At 42.1% G+C, this 20,906-nt stretch overlaps 1 protein-coding gene across 1 annotated transcript in view; it reads left to right on the top strand.

The window, feature by feature from the left end:
• The window catches only part of LOC128691897 (probable 4-coumarate--CoA ligase 3), a 105,378-nt gene that overhangs the window by 70,801 nt on the left and 13,671 nt on the right, over positions 1 to 20,906 (top strand). The window contains exon 9 of the mRNA XM_070085600.1: positions 2,991 to 3,146. Coding sequence (XP_069941701.1) covers positions 2,991 to 3,146 — 156 coding nt within the window. The remainder of the gene's footprint in view (positions 1 to 2,990; positions 3,147 to 20,906) is intronic.

Genomic DNA, 20,906 nt, shown 5'->3' on the forward strand with positions numbered 1-20,906 from the left:
GATTGTCCTACGAAGAAAGGTTGAGGGAAATCGGCCTGACGACACTGGAGGCCAGGAGGGTCAGGGGAGACATGATAACGACATATAAAATACTGCGCGGAATAGACGAGGTGGACAAAGACGGGATGTTCCAGAGATGGGACACAGACACAAGAGGTCGCAATTGGAAGTCGAAGACTCAGATGAATCAAAGGGATGTTAGGAAGTATTTCTTCAGTCATAGAGTAGTCAAGCCGTGGAATAGCCTAGAAAGTGAAGTAGTGGAGGCGGGAACCATACATAGTTTTAAGGCGAGGTATGATAAAGCTCATGGAGCAGGGAGAGAGAGGACCTAGTAGCAATCAGTGAAGAGGCGGGGCCAGGAGCTATGAATCGACCCCTGCAACCACAAATAGGTGAGTACAAATAGGTGAGTACACACACACACATACACACACACACACACACACACACACTCAGACACTCGCACGCACACATGGTGACAGCAGTAAGACAAGAGAGAGAGGGGTGGGTGGATTGCATTTTCTTGGACTGCAAGAAGGCGTTTGACACAGTTCCACACAAGAGATTGGTGCAAAAACTGGAGGACCAAGCAGGGATAACAGGGAAGGCACTACAATGGATCAGGGAATACTTGTCAGGAAGACAGCAGCGAGTCATGGTACGTGGCGAGGTGTCAGAGTGGGCACCTGTGACCAGCGGGGTCCCGCAGGGGTCAGTCCTAGGACCAGTGCTGTTTCTGGTATTTGTGAACGACATGACGGAAGGAATAGACTCTGAGGTGTCCCTGTTTGCAGATGACGTGAAGTTGATGAGAAGAATTCACTCGATCGAAGACCAGGCAGAACTACAAAGGGATCTGGACAGGCTGCAGACCTGGTCCAGCAATTGGCTCCTAGAGTTCAATCCCACCAAGTGCAAAGTCATGAAGATTGGGGAAGGGCAAAGAAGGCCGCAGACGGAGTACAGTCTAGGGGGTCAGAGACTACAAACCTCACCCAAGGAAAAAGATCTTGGGGTGAGTATAACACCAGGCACATCTCCTGAAGCGCACATCAACCAAATAACTGCTGCAGCATATGGGCGCCTAGCAAACCTCAGAACAGCATTCCGACATCTTAATAAGGAATCATTCAGGACCCTGTACACCGTGTACGTTAGGCCCATATTGGAGTATGCGGCACCAGTTTGGAACCCACACCTAGCCAAGCACGTGAAGAAACTAGAGAAAGTGCAAAGGTTTGCAACAAGACTAGTCCCAGAGCTAAGAGGTATGTCCTACGAGGAGAGGTTAAGGGAAATCAACCTGACGACAATGGAGGACAGGAGAGATAGGGGGGACATGATAACGACATACAAAATACTGAGAGGAATTGACAAGGTGGACAAAGACAGGATGTTCCAGAGATTGGACACAGTAACAAGGGGACACAGTTGGAAGCTGAAGACACAGATGAATCACAGGGATGTTAGGAAGTATTTCTTCAGCCACAGAGTAGTCAGTAAGTGGAATAGTTTGGGAAGCGATGTAGTGGAGGCAGGATCCATACATAGCTTTAAGCAGAGGTATGATAAAGCTCACGGCTCAGGGAGAGTGACCTAGTAGCGATCAGTGAAGAGGCGGGGCCAGGAGCTCGGACTCGACCCCCGCAACCTCAACTAGGTGAGTACAACTAGGTGAGTACACACACACACACACACACACACACACACACACACACACACACACACACACACACACACACACACAGGGGTCGGTCCTAGGACCAGTGCTATTTTTGGTATATGTGAACGACATGACGGAAGGGTTAGACTCAGAAGTGTCCCTGTTTGCAGATGATGTGAAGTTAATGAGGAGAATTAAATCTGATGAGGACCAGGCAGGACTTCAAAGAGACCTGGACAGACTGGACACCTGGTCCAGCAAATGGCTTCTCGAATTTAATCCTGCCAAATGCAAAGTCATGAAGATAGGGGAAGGGCACAGAAGACCACAGACAGAGTATAGGCTAGGTGGCCAAAGACTGCAAACCTCACTCAAGGAGAAAGATCTTGGGGTGAGTATAACACCGAGCATGTCTCCGGAAGCACACATCAATCAGATAACTGCTGCAGCATATGGGCGCCTGGCAAACCTGAGAACAGCATTCCGACACCTTAGTAAGGAATCATTCAAGACACTGTACACCGTGTATGTCAGGCCCATACTGGAGTATGCAGCACCTGTTTGGAACCCGCACTTGATAAAGCACGTCAAGAAACTAGAGAAAATTACAAAGGTTTGCAACAAGGTTAGTTCCAGAGCTAAGGGGAATGTCCTATGAAGAAAGATTAAGGGAAATCGGCCTGACGACACTGGAGGACAGGAGGGTCAGGGGAGACATGATAACGACATATAAAATACTGCGTGGAATAGACAAGGTGGACAAGGACAGGATGTTCCAGGGAGGGGACACAGAAACAAGAGGCCACAATTGGAAGTTGAAGACACAAATGAGTCAGAGAGATAGTAGGAAGTATTTCTTCAGTCATAGAGTTGTAAGGCAGTGGAATAGCCTAGAAAATGACGTAGTAGAGGCAGGAACCATACACAGTTTTAAGACGAGGTTTGATAAAGCTCATGGAGCGGGGAGAGAGAGGGCCTAGTAGCAACCGGTGAAGAGGCGGGGCCAGGAGCTAGGACTCGACCCCTGCAACCACAAATAGGTGAGTACAAATAGGTGAGTACACACACACACAAAACCTCGCACGCGCACACACACACACACACACACACACACACACACACACACACACACACACACACACACACACACACACACACACACACACACACACACAAACGTACATACAAAGAGATAAAATGCGTTACAAAATTTATTTAATAATTCAGACTCTTCATTAATTATATGTCCATCAAGTACTGGTATGTTTAAGGTCACAGTTATGGTGAATTATAATGTTGTCATTTGCTTTAAATTTCTTATCAGATGATGAGTCACTACCACAACAATCCCCAGCAAACTGCTGATACCATAGACGCTGATGGTTGGTTCAGGACGGGAGACATCGCCTCATACCAAGAAGATGGTAACTTTATCATCAGTGACCGCATAAAGGAAGTCATCAAAGTAAAGGGAATGCAGGTATGTTTTTTTTCAGTAAAGAGTTTAATTATTATAGTTTGTTATGTTTATAAGGCACATTGCCTTAAAACGAGGATCAACGAGGCCATTCACCTGGGAAGTAATGTTAAGTATAACCACTAATGTAAAGGTTGACGTAGACTCAAGTATATATAGTGAGAAGACATATGAACTGGGGATGACACAATTACGATGTATAAAATACTCAGAGGAAGTGATAGGGTGAGGCGGGTGTCAGGTACACCAGATCACAGATGCGAGTTAGAAGCATAGATGAATTACAGGGATGTTAGGATGTATTTATTTAGCCTTAGAATGGACAGAAAGTAGAACGACCTAGATAACGAAGTGGTAGAGGCAGAATCCGCACATAGCTTTAATAATAAGTGTGTTAGGGATCACGCAGCCAGGAGAGGCGGGATCAGGAGCTGAATCTCGACCCCCTGTATCCACAATTAGGTGAGTGCACGCATACACCAAAAAAAGAAAACTAAATGTCTATCGACAAGTGCATTTGACAACTGGTAAGTAAGTAAGTAACACTAAGATATACACACACCCTCTCGGTGTATAGATACTGATAACTGCATACCTCTTGCTATGTATACACTAGCAAAGGGGTGGTCAACCTTACTGAGTGTGTGCCCAAATTGGCTATAATTTTCTGAAAAACTCGCGTACCAGTGAGAATTTTGAGCATCAGATTATTATTATTATTATTATTATTATTATTATTATTATTATTATTATTATTATTATTATTATTATTATCATCATCATTATTATTATTATTACTATTATTATCATCATCATCATTTTTATTATTATCTTAATATATTGGGATTTTACAACAAAATATGGAGAAAGAGAACAAAATACTTGGAAGCATTCTTAGAAGTCAGTTTAGGCAACCAATAATTCTAATTTGTTTTAAATGGGATAACTTTAGGATGGATAATGAGAACCTTCAAAACTAGGGATGCCAAGCCCATGATGATTCTCTTCAAATCGCTTGTTCTCTCTAGGCTGGAATACTGCTGTACACTAACGACCCCCTTCAAGCCAGGCGAAATTGTTGACCTGGAGAGTGTACAAAGAACTTTTACGACACACATAAATACGATAAGGCTCCTAAATTACTGGGAACGGTTGAAGGCCCTTGATCCGTATTCCCTGGAGCGTATGAGAGAGAGATACATGATAATATACACTTGGAAAATCCTATCAGCAGGAGATGCAACATTCCCCCAATGAAAAGCAGCGGTGCCACAAGTACACTGTGGCCCGTCTCCCAGCATACATAAGTTTGATTACCAATAGACACCTGGCTGTCTACAGGCACCTAAAGTCAGTACCTGACCAACCGGGCTGTGGTTCGGACGTCAGTTTGCCTGCGGCCAGCAGTATCAGCCTGGTTGATCAGACCCTGATCCACCACGAGACCTGGTCTCGGACCGAGCCGCGGGGGCGTTGACCCCCGAAACCCTCTCCAGATAATTCACAAGATGTAAATTAACGGATCATAAGAACATAGAAAGAAGGAACACTGCAGCAGGCCTAGTGGCCCATGCGAGGCGCATCTAAGTCACTTACCGGCATAAGCCACTGACCCAGTCTAGTCCATATAAGAAGGGAGGAGCACTGCATCAGACCTATTAGCACAAGCTAGTCAGGTCCAACTCACTCTCACCCACACCCACTCACGTATTTATCTAACCTATTTTTAAAACTACACAACGTTTTAGCGTCTATGAAGGTACTCGGGAGTTTGGTCTACTCATTCACAACTCTATTACCAAACCAGTGCTTTCCTACATCGTTCCTGAAGGATTTGAACCAATTGCTACGAGTCCTGTCTTGACTAGATATTTTTAGCACGTTATTTACATTTCCTTTATCTATTCCTATTTTCCATTCATACACCTCAGTCATATTCCCCCTAATTCTACACCTTTCTAGAGAGTGCAGATTCAGGGACCTCAGTCTATCCTCATAGAGAAGATTTCTGATACATGGGATCAACTTTGTCATCCTCGAAAGGTATAAAATACCGACAATATGAAAGTTAAGACACATGTGCAACATCTGGATATCTTTATTGTAGTAGACGTTTCGCCATCCAGTGGCTTTATCAATACAGATTCTAGGACATAATAGGAAGACAGTAGAACTATGTACAAAAGATGAGGTAATCAGTCCCTCGGCCTTGGAGTTAGTGTTCACAGCATCGTGGTGGAGGAGAATCTGGAGCAAAGACAAGAAGACTGGCGGTTTATATAGGCGTCAGTGGATAGGGACGGGCAGCAGACGAGGGCAAAGTCACTGGTAGGCGGGATTCCCCAGTGGAAGTAGGTCCTTCCCAAAGAGATGGGTTAGTTGCAGCAGCCGTGAAGGTCTTGTAGATGTCCTCTGAACCAATCCATGGCTGCACCATGCCTTTCGACGCTCACACACTTTCTTTCCCACCCACAAGTAAAGTCGGGCCTAAAAAAACATTAGATACTTAAAAACTGTACCAGTAATGCTGGTGAATTATAAGACAGTGGACCGTATGAGTTGTTTCTTGACCTGAATTTATAAAGGAGTTGTTGGCTCACAACAGTGATAAACATTAAGTATGGCGCCTAGAGACTGGGTAAAATTTCTCCTAACTTTAATAATACTATCACGTTTATTTACAAATAACAAATTCTAGACATTAACTTACCAAAATTATTGTGGCCACATACTAATGCATCCCTATCAGAATATATGCATTGACCAAGGCAACAGATACTTCTAATTAAGGGTAAGCATATATTACATGTGATTTGGGCTGCACAAAAGATTTGGTGTCCTCTCATTTATCATCATACTGTCATATTGGAGCTGTTTCACAAGTTATAAATCCATTTACCACTTCAGAGGACGCTAAATAAACTTCTAATCCTTGATTCCAGCCGATAAACTTATTTTCGGCCTCGATGAAGCTGGATTAATCACTTAATTGTACTACCAGTGATACATCGCCATACTGTAACCGTTTTTCCATCTGTATTCCTACGCCGTGCTGGACACTTCCTCTTACTCCGAGTTTCTCTTAGGTCAAATCCAGCACTAATTTTAACATAATTATTATATTATTTAAATTTACACATTCTAAATTTAGGAAAATCGTAAAAAAATTCCACATATTTTCATATAAATTCAGTGACACTTCCAAGTGTGAAATACATTTTCCTGATCAGAATATTAACTTTTCCAACATTACAACAATTATGTTTTATTTAATTAACTGATTACAGTAAATAAGGAAATTATAGGGGGTTGTTAGTTCCCCTGTGAATTATCACCTTTTTGAAAGTCACATCAATACAACACACCTGCATTATTACATAAAATTACTTTCGTGTCAATTTCCACACACAAATCTATCATGCCTAGCATAACTAGGAATTTCGGGCAGGCTAAGATTAAATGAAACTCTATATTGGTACAGGTTATGGAGCATGTTGATATTAAGGCTAAGTAACTGCTTGGAAGACACTGTCATGCAAATTCGGGTGTCATCTACAAAGGAAGACACGGCGCTGTGGCTTATATGTCTATCTATGTCCGATATGAGAATGAGGAACATGATGGGGGCGAGTACTGTGCCTTGGGGAACAGAGCTGTTCACCGTAGCCGCCTCAGACTTTACTCTGATGACTACTACTCTTTGTCTTCTATTTGTTAGGTAATTATAGATCAATCTACCGACTTTTCCTGTTATTCCTTTATCACGCATTTTGTCCGCTATTACACCATGGTCACACTTGTCAAAAGCTTTTGCAGTCTGTGTATATTACATCTGCATTCTGTTTGTCTTCTAGAGCATCCAGGACCTTGTCGTAGTGGTCCAGTAGTTGGGACAGACAGGAGCGACCTGCTCTAAACCCATGTTGCCCTGGGTTGTGTAATTGATGGTCATCTAGATGGGTGGTGATCTTGCTTCTCAGAACACTTTCAAAGATTTTTATGATATGGGACGTTAGTGCTATCGGTTCTACGAAAATTATCAAAAATTTTCCACAGCTTAATTAAGTTTATTCATTGTTATATTATTAACTAATAAGGGTATAACAGAGATTAAATAATTGACAGAATTTAAGGCAGCCTAATAAAAAATTTATTAATATCAATGTTTTCAAAAGGACAGTTGAAATTTAATATATATATATATATATATATATATATATATATATATATATATATATATATATATATATATATATATATATATATATATATATATATATATATATATATAGTAGTACAGTACTTTACTATTCTTTCAGAGTGGTTGTTTTATATATATATATATATATATATATATATATATATATATATATATATATATATATATATATATATATATATATATATATATATATATATATATATATATATATAAATATATATATATTTATATATATTATATATATATATATATATTTATATATATATAAATATATATATATATATATATATATATATATATATATATATATATATATATATATATATATATATATATATATATATATATATATATATATATAGTAGTACAGTACTTTACAGTATATGATAGATATACAACCATCAAATATCGAACGAGTAAATATCGAACTTAAGCTGAAGGAATCTTATAGGAGACAAGAATCACAGGAAGAACTAAAAGCCATAAAGGAAATTGAAAAAAAAAATTCTTCTCTTATTAAGCCAAATCTAAGGAAAAAACAACATCCAGTATTGGGCCCCTGCTTAGGCGGGATGGGACATACACAGATGACAGCCAAGAAATGAGTGAGATACTAAAGTCCCAATATGACAGTGTTCAGCGAGCCACTGCCAACTCTATGGGTCGACAATCCAAATGAATTCTTTATGAACGAAACCCAGAATTTGGTCATCCCAAAACTCTCGGATACTATTATAACTCCACAAGATTTTGAAGAGGCAATTAATGACATGCCCATGCACTCTGCCCCAGGCCCAGACTCATGGAATTCCGTGTTCATCAAGAACTGCAAGAAGTCCCTATCGCATGCCTTCAGCATTTTTTGGAGAGGGAGCATGAACACAATGGTCATCCCACACACATTAAAAACAACAGACATAGCCCCACTCCACAAAGGTGGCAGTAAAGCAATTGCAAAGAACTACAGACCGATAGCACTAACATCCCATATCATAAAAATCTTTGAGAGGGTTCTAAGAAGCAAGATAGCCAACCACCTAGATACCCATCAGTTACACAACCCAGGGCAACACGGGTTTAGAGCAGGTAGCTCCTGCCTGTCCCAGCTACTGGACCACTAAGACAAGGTCCTGGATGCTGTAGAGGATAAACAAAATACAGATGTAGTATACACACACTTGGCAAAAGCTTTCGACAAGTGTGACCATGGTGTAATAGCACACAAAATGATGGATAAAGGAATAACGGGAAAAGTTGGTAGATGGATCTGTAACTTCCTGACAAATAGAACACAAAGAGTAATAGTAAACAGAGTAAAGTCCCAGGCAGCCACAGTCAAAAACTCTGTTCCACAAGGCACAGTACCAGCTCCCATTCTATTTCTCATCCTCATTTCTGACATAGACAGAGATGTAAGCCATAGCTCCGTGTCTTCTTTTGCGGATGACACCCGGATCACCATGGCAGTGACCTCCATCGAAGACACCGCGAGACTCCAAGCGGACATCAACCAGATCTTCGAATGGGCCACTCAAAACAATATGACGTTCAACGAGGAGAAATTTCAACTACTCAGATATGGAATACTTGAAGAAATTAAAAATGTGTCAGGGTATACCACAAATTCTAACCATACAATACAGCGGAAAAGTAATGTGAAGGACCTGGGAGTGATAATGTCAGAGAATATCGCCTTCAAAGACCACAACAATGTATCTACCTCACCCGCTAGGAAAATGATAGGATGGATAATGAGAACCTTCAAAACTAGGGACGCCAAGCCCATGATGATTCTCTTCAAATCGCTTGTGCTCTCTAGGCTGGAATACTGCTGTACACTAACGGCCCCCTTCAAGGTTGGCGACATTGCAGACCTGGAGAGTGTACAAAGAGCTTTCACGGCATACATAAATGCAATAAGGCAGCTTTACTACTGGGAGCGGTTGAAGGTCCTTGATCTGTATTCCCTCGAACGCAGGCGAGAGAGATACATGATAATAAACACTTGGAAGGTCCTGGAGGGATTGGTACCAAACTTGCACACGAGAATCACTCCATATGAAAGCAAAAAACTCGGCAGGAGATGCAACATTCCCCCGATGAAAAGCAGGGGTGCCACGAGTACACTGACAGACAACACAATAAGTGTCTGGGTCCCAAGACTGTTCAATTGCCTCCCAGCATACATAAGAGGGATTACCAATAGACCCCTGGCAGTCTTCAAGAAGGCACTGGACAGGCACCTAAAGTCAGTACCTGACCAACCGGGCTGTGGTTCGTACGTCAGCTTGCGTGCGGCCAGCAGTAACAGCCTGGTTGATCAGATCCTGATCCACCATGAGGCCTGGTCTCAGACCGGGCCGCGGGGGCGTTGACCCTCGAAACCCTCTCCAGGTAAACTCCAGGTAATCACCAAAATTTTTAAAGGGGTAGATCGGTAAGCCAGTCGAAGGTCTCGGTCAGATGACCAAACCTCCAACTGCTGGTCATCATGTGACTAAGACCCGAATCAGGAAACACTTGTCCTGTTTCTTGACAAACTTTACCCAAGTAACATACGATGTGACTGTGAAATGATAAGCTTTGGTTTATATTATAAAACAAAACAAAAATCAAGGAGTGTGAACATATTTTATTATCAGTGAGACTTACGCTGCTGCACCAACGATAACAGATGCTTCACCTCAGTACACAAATAACTAGCTCTTGAATCATTTACAAGTCACTTGTAAATGATCCTTGTCGGACCGAAACGTCGTCATAAATTTCTCTCTCCTGTGTGAGGGTTATTTGTGTATTGTTCCAGTCATGGTATTGTGTCTTTTTTTTTCTTTTACATCAGTCTTGTGATGGGTTTTAAGAGCCCTGCCTACACCACTAGTGCCATCATTAAGTCTGCTCCTACACCACTAGTGCCATCATTAAGTCTGCTCCTACAAACAATTGTGCCATCATTAAGTCTGCTCCTACACCACTAGTGCCATCATTAAGTCTGCTCCTTCACCACTAGTGCCATCATTAAGTCTGCTCCTACACCACTAGTGCCATCATTAAGTCTGCTCCTACAAACAATTAGATTTGACGAAGTTCATTACTGTTAATAATCACTCGCATGAATATGCAAATGAAAATACTGCCAGTGCCAGGTTTTTTTTTAGGCAGTCATAAGTTTTAGGAATGAAATTTCAGAGTTGCAGGTCCTCATTTTCTGCAATCCGGTCACTAACTGATCTGTTTCAGAAATTTTTATTTCAGCTCTCATTCGACATTTTTTTTTGCTTCCAAATTGAATTCCTCAGTAAGTCAGTCAACTGTATATCAAAATTATCCAAATCAATCCACTGCAATATTTAGAAATTCAGTTTGTGTGTTGTTACACTGTCTGCACAGTTTGTGAATCGTGAAGTTCCTTCAAATAACTTCAGCTTAGTAAATCTTACAACAAATTGTTCAGTAGTTGAATCAATGATGCTGGAAAATTGCATTTGAAAATTCTGAATGTCTGTTTTCTGAACGAACGACAGACTCACAGGTAAGGACCCATTAGGGTCCTTACCTGTTTTAAGTCGTAGAAAAAGAGCCGGGGCTAAACCCAGCCGCTGGGCATTGTAAAGCACTTATATAAGCAAGGAAAAAGCAGAAGCATCTCTGCTGAGTGCTTGATGCACGCTTAGTTCTTGAGTCGTGAAATCTTGGTGGTGAGAGGGTGGCATTCAGGCAGGAGAATCGTTCAAGGTAATTGCTCGATGATTTCAGAGGTAGCAGCTTCGTGGTAATTAGTCGAGGAGATTTATTTCTGTTCGTTGGTAGATGAGCTGTTCTTAAGGTTTTTTAATCTAGATTTGGAGATGTGTATAATTTGTATCTTGTTCCTCTTGTTTAATTATATTTTGACAGAGGACAGTAATCCTCTGACGTTACATTTGTTGGCGGGGATGCTTGTGAACTTGATGGTTCCATCTTGAAGTCGCGTATAGAGTTCTTTAGCGTACATTGTATCTTTGGTAGGGAGGTGAAGAATGCTATATCAGTCCATCTAAGGTATGGAGGAGATTCATCATCTTTTCCTTCTTCAACTTCTGTTTTTTCTTCATGCAGTGGTGGTTGAGGAGTGGTTTCCGATTGGTCATGAATAGTGGTGGCGAAAGTCGTTAGTAGCATATCATTAGTGGAGGTTGTAGGAGTCTCGTCATTGGCTAGGAGTGATTCTTCATCTACTGGTATTGTGACACTGACCATTTTTGTGGTGATCTTGATTATATCAGCAGATGGGAGATGATCCGGGAATCTAAAGCTGGGCATGTTGTTTAGCCTGAAGAGTTCGTTGATGACGGTGTTGAACGATCCCGGTTTAACCATATTGCACATATGGGCATACATCATGCAGTAATGTATTTTAGTTGGTTCACACTCAGGTATTAAGGTGGTGATGGAGGTTGAGTAGCCTTGAGAAGTTTAGTGGTATTTACCTGTAATTTGGTGATAGCAGCGTAAGTTGGTGACCTGGAAGATGACTTCATTTGTTTTGCTTCTTGAGTTTTCTTCAATATTTCGCGTCTCGTAGGACACTTGACAGCAAGAGTGTGGTGGTCGCTCTTGTAATTCAGGCATTTTGGTGAAGCAGTGGTAGTGGAGCAGGTCTTAAAATCGTGGCTTTCACAGCCACAGGTCGTGCAGAACTTCTTATCTTTAATGTGGCAGTCCTTAGTGATGTGCATATAAGAATAGCAACTCCAGCATTGTGTGACATGTTGGTATCTTTATGCTTCAATGTAGCTGGGGTTGATGAAGTAATAGTAGACGGCCATACCTTCAGCGAGAGTCTAGGCAGCCATGTTCACACTCGTAAATGTGATTTTTAGCATGGAGGAAGCAGTAGGAATTTTTGTGATACGCTCCAGTGTAGCCTAGAAGTTCTGGTTTTCAATGGAAATCCTGAGGTCAACAATGGGTTGTGAAGTAATTAGTTTGTCAAGTCTTCTGAGGAAGACAGTCCTCTTGGCCAGTAAGGCTGGAAAGGACATGACTTTAAAGCCTCGACCAGTGAGAGTGGTCGTAACAGCGGTGGTGAGTAGCCTTTCTGCCTCAACATCATCGTGGCACACGATAATTAAGGCGTCTTGTAGCGTCAGGATGGTATTAAACTTGACTGTAAGCCACCCCTAGGCTGCTGCAAGTGCAAGTTTTGAGGAGTCATTCACAGTTCCACTGCAAGGTTTGATCTTTACACGATTAAAGCAGCTCATCGTGGAGATGTGATGTACAATTCGAACCGGCTATGATATATATGCCTAGTATTAAGTAGTTTGTTAAGCATTAGGTTTAGTCTGCCCGAAATGCCCCGGCATAATAATGGGTTTCTTTGTACTTAGCAAATCAAAATTGTAATTACACATTGTCAAATATGCAAAGAAATAAAATTCTTAATCCTTAAAGGTAAAGGTTCCCCTCCCCAATGGGGATCGTAGGGAAAGTGTAGAGATGATTGCAAGAGAGAGCGTCTGTGACTGGCCAGGGCGAAGTCTACAGAGCTATTGAGGTGTTTTCTGATGAATTTCAAGATCAGTCAAGTGATTTTTTAAGCTTGGAAAATATTTAATAGTGTCATTGTCGAAATCACGTTTAAAATTTTTCAGTTTGATTTCAGAGGCTTTTATGTTATCAAACTCATTCTCTGTTTTACTATATTTCATCCAACTAGCAAATCCTTAATGTGATGATTTTTTTTTCGTTTTTTTTAAAGTAAAAAACGAAAGGAGTATATTCTAAGCATAATCATGGACTGCTCTGTTTATAAAGAAGTGCAAAGTACCACTAGCACGAGCCCTCAGTATTCTTTGGAGAAAGAGCTTAGATCTAGGTGAAATACCGGAGACCTGAAAGAGTGCAGACATAGCTCCTTTGCACAAGGGAGGTAGTAGAGCACTAGCTAAAAATTACAGACCAGTAGTCCTAACCTTTCAAATCATAAAAAATCTTCCAAAGAGTGATGAGACGGCAGATTACAAATTTCATGGACCAGCACAACCAGCATAACCCGAACCAACATGGTTTTAGAGCATAATGGTTCAGCTGCTGAACCATTATGACAGAATTACGGAGGCACTGGAAGATGACCAAAACGCAGATGTGATTTACATAGATTTTGTAAAGGCGTTTGACAAATGTGATCATGGAGTGATAGCGCACAAAATGAAGGCCATGGGCATCACGGGGAAGGTAGGCAGATGGATTTTCGGTTTCCTAACACACAGAACACAAAAAGTAGTAGTGAACAGGGCAAGATCTAGCATCAGCAAGGTCAAAAGCTCAGTGCCCCAAGGCACTGTCCTGGCACCTCTGCTGCTTCTCATCCTCATAGCAGACATAGACAAAAACACCCGGCACACTTTTGTATCATCATTTGCAGATGACACTAAAATAAGCATGAAAGTCACTACGGTAGAAGACACTAAAAAGTACAGGAAGACATAAACAGGGTTTTTCAGTGGGCATTGGAGAACAACATGACGTTCAGTGATGAATAAGTTCCAGCTGCTTAGGTCTGGAAAGAATGAAGAACTCAAAAGGAGCACTATATAACAAAGCTCAAGAGGGTCACCAAAATCGAGAACAACGTCCAGTATTGGGCCCCTACTTAAACAAGATGGGTCCTACACAGATGACAGCAAGGAAATGAGTGAGCTACTCAAGTCCCAATATGACTCAGTTTTTAGCAAGCCGCTAACCAGACTGAGAGTCGAAGATCAAAATGAATTTTTTATGAGAGAGCCACAAAATTTGATTAACACAAGCCTATCCGATGTTATCCTGACGCCAAATGACTTCGAACAGGCGATAAATGACATGCCCATGCACTCTGCCCCAGGGCCAGACTCATGGAACTCTGTGTTCATCAAGAACTGCAAGAAGCCCCTATCACGAGCCTTTTCCATCCTATGGAGAGGGAGCATGGACACGGGGGTCGTCCCACAGTTACTAAAAACAACAGACATAGCCCCACTCCACAAAGGGGGCAGTAAAGCAACAGCAAAGAACTACAGACCAATAGCACTAACATCCCATATCATAAAAATCTTTGAAAGGGTCCTAAGAAGCAAGATCACCACCCATCTAGAAACCCATCAGTTACACAACCCAGGGCAACATGGGTTTAGAACAGGTCGCTCCTGTCTGTCTCAACTATTGGATCACTACGACAAGGTCCTAAATGCACTAGAAGACAAAAAGAATGCAGATGTAATATATACAGACTTTGCAAAAGCCTTCGACAAGTGTGACCATGGCGTAATAGCGCACAAAAATGCGTGCTAAAGGAATAACAGGAAAAGTCGGTCGATGGATCTATAATTTCCTCACTAACAGAACACAGAGAGTAGTCGTCAACAGAGTAAAGTCCGAGGCAGCTACGGTGAAAAGCTCTGTTCCACAAGGCACAGTACTCGCTCCCATCTTGTTCCTCATCCTCATATCCGACATAGACAAGGATGTCAGCCACAGTACCGTGTCTTCCTTTGCAGATGACACCCGAATCTGCATGACAGTGTCTTCCATTGCAGACACTGCAAGGCTCCAGGCGGACATCAACCAAATCTTTCAGTGGGCTCCAGAAAACAATATGAAGTTCAACGATGAGAAATTTCAATTACTCAGATATGGTAAACATGAGGAAATTAAATCTTCATCAGAGTACAAAACAAATTCTGGCCACAAAATAGAGCGAAACACCAACGTCAAAGACCTGGGAGTGATAATGTCGGAGGATCTCACCTTCAAGGACCATAACATTGTATCAATCGCATCTGTTAGAAAAATGACAGGATGGATAATGAGAACCTTCAAAACTAGGGAGGCCAAGCCCATGATGACACTCTTCAGGTCACTTGTTCTATCTAGGCTGGAATATTGCTGCACACTAACAGCACCTTTCAAGGCAGGTGAAATTGCCGACCTAGAAAATGTACAGAGAACTTTCACGGCGCGCATAACGGAGATAAAACACCTCAATTACTGGGAGCGCTTGAGGTTCCTAAACCTGTATTCCCTGGAACGCAGGAGGGAGAGATACATGATTATATACACCTGGAAAATCCTAGAGGGACTAGTACCGAACTTGCACACGAAAATCACTCACTACGAAAGCAAAAGACTTGGCAGACGATGCACCATCCACCCAATGAAAAGCAGGGGTGTCACTAGCACGTTAAGAGACCATACAATAAGTGTCAGGGGCCCGAGACTGTTCAACTGCCTCCCAGCACACATAAGGGGGATTACCAACAGACCCCTGGCAGTCTTCAAGCTGGCACTGGACAAGCACCTAAAGTCAGTTCCTGATCAGCCGGGCTGTGGCTCGTACGTTGGTTTGCGTGCAGCCAGCAGCAACAGCCTGGTTGATCAGGCTCTGATCCACCAGGAGGCCTGGTCACAGACCGGGCCGCGGGGGCGTTGACCCCCGGAACTCTCTCCAGGTAAACTCCAGGTAAGACAAGAGCGAACGTAGGCGATGAGAAGAGGGACGGAGTAAACAGGGGCGACGAACAAATAAAGAACTTCTACTAACATCCGCTATTATCCTATATATGGAAGGATTACGGAGGTCATGAGAGTGAATACAATAGTGAAGGCAATAAGCATCACAGTGATTGGTCAAGGATGGAATATTTGCCTCTGCATAGAGGCACTCAATAGGTGAAGAGCGAAAAGCACCGAGGCATAAACGTAATCCCTGGTAATGGATGGGATCAAGGCTATAAAGAGTTGCAGGAGAGGTCACTGAATATATTTGGTCACCATAATCGTGTTTCGATAAAATTGGGGCAGAATGTAATCAAAGGAGAGTTCTACGATCAGCTCCTCATGAAAGATGAGTGAGGGTTTTAAGGAGTTTCAGCCGGCTATGACAAGTTGCCTTTAGAGAGGTAATGTGAGGTTTCAGGATAACCGACGGTCAAACAGAAGACTGAGTAACCTGACAGTATCACGTTCTGGGATGAGTGAGCCATATAGGTACAATGGATTATCAGGGACGATGGAACGTCTAGCGAAAGTAATTTGGTGTGTTTTAGTACTAGTAAATTTAAACCCATGGCCCAGTTGGAAACACGGTTAACCTCATGCTGGTGGGAAACTGCAGTGAGGTGACAGCGCCTGCACAAGCTATAGCAAAGTCATCAAATAGAGTGATGACCAAATATTAGATCGAAGAATAGATACCAGATAATTTATAGCAAGGAGAAAAAGTTTGGTGCCAAGAACACATCCCTGGGGGACACCTTCTGCTTGGACAAAGTCCAGGGAAAGTATATTATTAACCTGAACACGGAAATGTCTCAGATAAGAAGTTCTTAAGGAAAAATGGCAGATTGCCTCGGAGGCCTAAGGAGTGGGCCTAGGCCAAGGTGTTATATTCATATTCATATATTTTATTTGGACATGATACATAGTTGTACGATGAATTATAGTAGTTGGGTGAACATGCCAAAAGCCCCTTGTATGCAGAGCATTATGGACAGGCTTAAAATTAACTTAAAATTAACAAGCAATGAAAGGTTCAGTGTTAAAAATTACAGTGAACAATTTTCAATATGAAGTACAGTTGAGTATTTGAAACAATGAAATTTGAACATATCGATACTGAAGCATTATAGTTGTACAAATATGTCACATTATAATTTATAACAAAAGATGATCAATTTGCTATATGTTGTCTCGAAATTTTAAGATTTAAGCAATTGGGAGAATTATTGGTAATGTTAAATACTGAGTGTTGATTATTTAGTCCTGGACGAGTAAGTGTTTTTTTAGAAGAGTCTTAAATTGATTTTCAGGCCTGGTTACATTAGTATGTTCTGGTAATGAATTCCAGATTTTGGGGTCCTTTATGTGCATAGAGTTTTTACACAGTGTGATATGGACACGGGGTACATCAAAAAGACATCTGTGTTTTGTGTTATGGTCGTGTGACCTGTTAAGGTTGGTAAGGAGAAGTTTGAGTGGAGGGTTTATGTTTGCGTGTATTATTCTATGTATGTAGTAGGCACATGAATAAGTGTGGATGTTCTTTATGATGAGCAAATTTAGACTTTTGAATAGAGGTGGAGTATGCTGTCGTGAGTGGGAATTTGCTATCATTCTGACTGCAGCCTTTTGCTGGGTTATTAGTGGCCTTAGGTGATTTGATGTTGTTGGCCCCCATGCACAAATTCCATATGTGAGATAAGGGTAGATGAGTGAGTGATACAGTGCAAGGAGAGCTGATTGTGAAATATAGTACTGTATCTTTGATAGTATCCCTACTGTCTTAGAGATTTTCTTATATCTCCAAGTTGTGTCATATGCCTTCTCAAGGTCAAAAAAGATGGCGATAACTGAGTGGTTACTGGCAAAGGCACTACGAATATACGTATCTAAGTGAAGTAAGGGGTCAATATTACAACGGCCCTTATGAAAGCCATATTGACTAGTGGAGAGACTATTGTGTGTCTCTAAATCCCACATCAAACGTCTATTTACCAGACGTTCCATAACCTTGCAAACTGAACTGGTAAGAGCAATGAGACGATAGTGGAAGGCATCATGTCCCGTAGTACCCGGTTTATGGAATGGGAGAACAATGGCAGATTTCCACAGCTGGGGGAAGAACTCCTTGCGACCAAATAAGATTAAAGAGTCGTAAGAGGACAGCAAGGGCTGACTAATGTAAATGATAGAGCATATGAATATGAATGCCGTCAGGCCCAGCTGCCTATGATCGGCAAATGGAGAGTGTTGCCTCCAATTTCAGAAGTGTAAAAGGCACATTATAAGACTCTTCTCTGTTAGAAGAAAAGTCTAAGGGCTCAAACTCTGTGGCAAACTTGAAGGAAAGAAACGAGGGGCATGGGTGGAGCCCCTGAGAGATACGGACAAGATGATTACCAATTTCGGTGGCAACGTCAAGAGGGTTTGCTATAGCGACACCGGCAACCTGAAGAACTGGAGCTAGGTCGGGAGACTATTTGCCACACAATCTCCATACTTTTTTTCCAGACTGCACTCATAGAGGAAGCCAAATTGATGGTAGAAACAATTCTGCCACCAAGTGCGTTTAGCTTCATGGATGACACGGTGGGCGACTGCTCTCTTCTTAAAATCAAGGAGTCGCTCTGTGGTTCTGTTGTACTGATATCTGCCCCACGCTGCGCATTTCAAACATACTGCCCAAGCACAAGCAGGAGACCACCAAGGCACGCACCACTGAGAATGCCTGCCCGAGGTTTGGGGTATAGAATTTGAAACTGTGGTTAACACTGAGGTCGAGAAGAGGTGTAACAGTTCATCAATGGAAGACAAAGAAGGATCCTTACTAAAAGCAGTTTGACGCGAGTAAAGGTCTCAATTCGCTCGGTGAGATTGCCAACGTGGGCTACGAGGAAGTGGTGAATACGAATGAGAAGTAAGGTTTATTGGAAAATGATCGCTGTCAAGCAAGCCCAGGAGGACAGACCAAGTAAAGTCTAGTGCAGTTGAGGAAGAGCAAACCGAGAGATCGATGCAAGAGAGAGATTGAGTATGAGGATCAAAATGGGTGGGAGTACCTGTATTTAAAACATGGAAGGGGAGAGAAGTGATAAAAGCCTCCATCTGAATGCCTGAGTCACAGTGAGACCCCCTAAAGGAAATGGCGAGCATTAAAATCGCCAAGTAACCGAAGGGGTGACGGTAAGGAAGAAATCAGAAATGGAACATCTGGGTTAGATAATGCCCGAGAGGGAGAGAGATACAAAGAACAGATTGTATACCACTTATTCAAGTGGATGCGGGCTGTAGTGTAAGGCGGCAAAGTATGAACAAAGAGCTGATAGTATAAAATACTTGTGCATATAAGAAGTGCACTTTCATTAAAGATTCCATCGGGAAAAGGATTCGATGAATATAATAAAACAGCTCGAGATGAGATGGATAACAGCAGAGCGTAATTTGGGCTCTTGTAAATAGACACAAACAAGGGAAAACTGGGAGAGCAAAACCTGAAGCTCATCCCAGTTACCTCTGAGGCTTCAGATATTCCACTGTAAATAAGCCATGATTTGCGAGAAGGATAAAAGAAATCAGAAGGTAGAGGTATCTACGGACTAGAAGGGTTAGGAAAGTCCACATGTGGAGGCAGCGGAAAACGAACAAGCAGCGAAGGGTTAGAATGCTGCGAAGTAAGGAGTTGGGCAGATGGAGAAGAGTGAAGAGGAGCGACAGGAGGTGGATCGGTGTCCATCAATGGTTTAGTCTCCGCAATATAGTCGGAGACAGCTTCAATTGTTTCAGAGAACAAGGACATTGTATGTGGGACGATACTGGAGACTGGCTCCGCAGCTGCAGCTGCAGCCGCAGCAAGCAGCAACAAGGCTGCTCCTATATCTTGCCGTCCCCTGGGCCTATCCGAACTCCAGTGATGGCCAAATTTGCAAGTACTGCTGCAACAACATGCAAGTAAACTATAGTGACATAAAAACTGATGGTGACGACAACGAAATGGACTAAATATGACAGAAGAGGGACCGGCATTCAAGTACCAGACCTGCTGCCAGACGTGAACCAGACACGAGACGTTTTCCACTACAATGAAATAACTGACCTCCATATCAACTGCACCAGTGTTTAACGGGAAGACAACATGGCAGAAAACCTGATCAACTAAATCTCCAAGGAAATGACAGGTCTGTAGGACTTTTTTCTTCAGTGCCAAACGAGGGAAAGATTTGAGCCTTTAAACATGGCTGACCGGCATCCAAACAGCAGCTACTGCCAGACGTACAACTAGCAAAGTGAAATTCTCATCTTTGCTGACGTTCATCTGTTGACAGTAGCATCATATCTGTACCATCATCATATCACCTGTACCAGTGCTAATGAGAGGGAAACACAGGAGACATCGTCAAATCAACAGTACAAAACTCCAAGGTATAGGACAGTTATCCCTCAGTGCCAGTCGTGGGAAAGAAGTGAATAGTTAAATAGTCAAGGTTAATGTTTTAGTAGCTGACCTATATTCAGCTGACCAGTGTACAGTGAGAGAATCATAGCAGAAAAAGCCAAATATATCTATAAACTCAAGGAAAGTCAGGTGGTGTTACTCCCCTCAGTGTTTTAAAAATGGCTGAGTCAGCAGACCAGGTCAGGAGACAACAACACGACACAACCCCCGATAAATGGAATTGAGGGGGATTTGGAAGGATAAAACCATTGATTAAACCTTTCTGGTCTACCAGAATGGAAAGGAGTTAGAAGTTAATTGGTGAAGCCAGACTGTGAAGTGAGGTGGGAAGGGGAGTGTGTAATAAGGGGTTAACTGAAAGGGTTAACTGGGGTTTGTGAAGTTAAGGGAAAAGTGAGCAGTGAAGAGGGTTTTGAAGAGGAAATTTTACTAGTAATTCAGTGGTGATTGCTAAAGCAGATACTAAGTGTACTAGGGACTGGAAAAGAGAAATAAATATTATTGTATATGAGTAAAAGAGCGAAGAGTGAAAATGGCAGGCATTAGGGGGGTACAGGCTGCCATAATT

This window comes from Cherax quadricarinatus, chromosome 1, assembly GCF_038502225.1.
Source record: "Cherax quadricarinatus isolate ZL_2023a chromosome 1, ASM3850222v1, whole genome shotgun sequence".
Lineage (NCBI taxonomy): Eukaryota > Metazoa > Arthropoda > Malacostraca > Decapoda > Parastacidae > Cherax > Cherax quadricarinatus.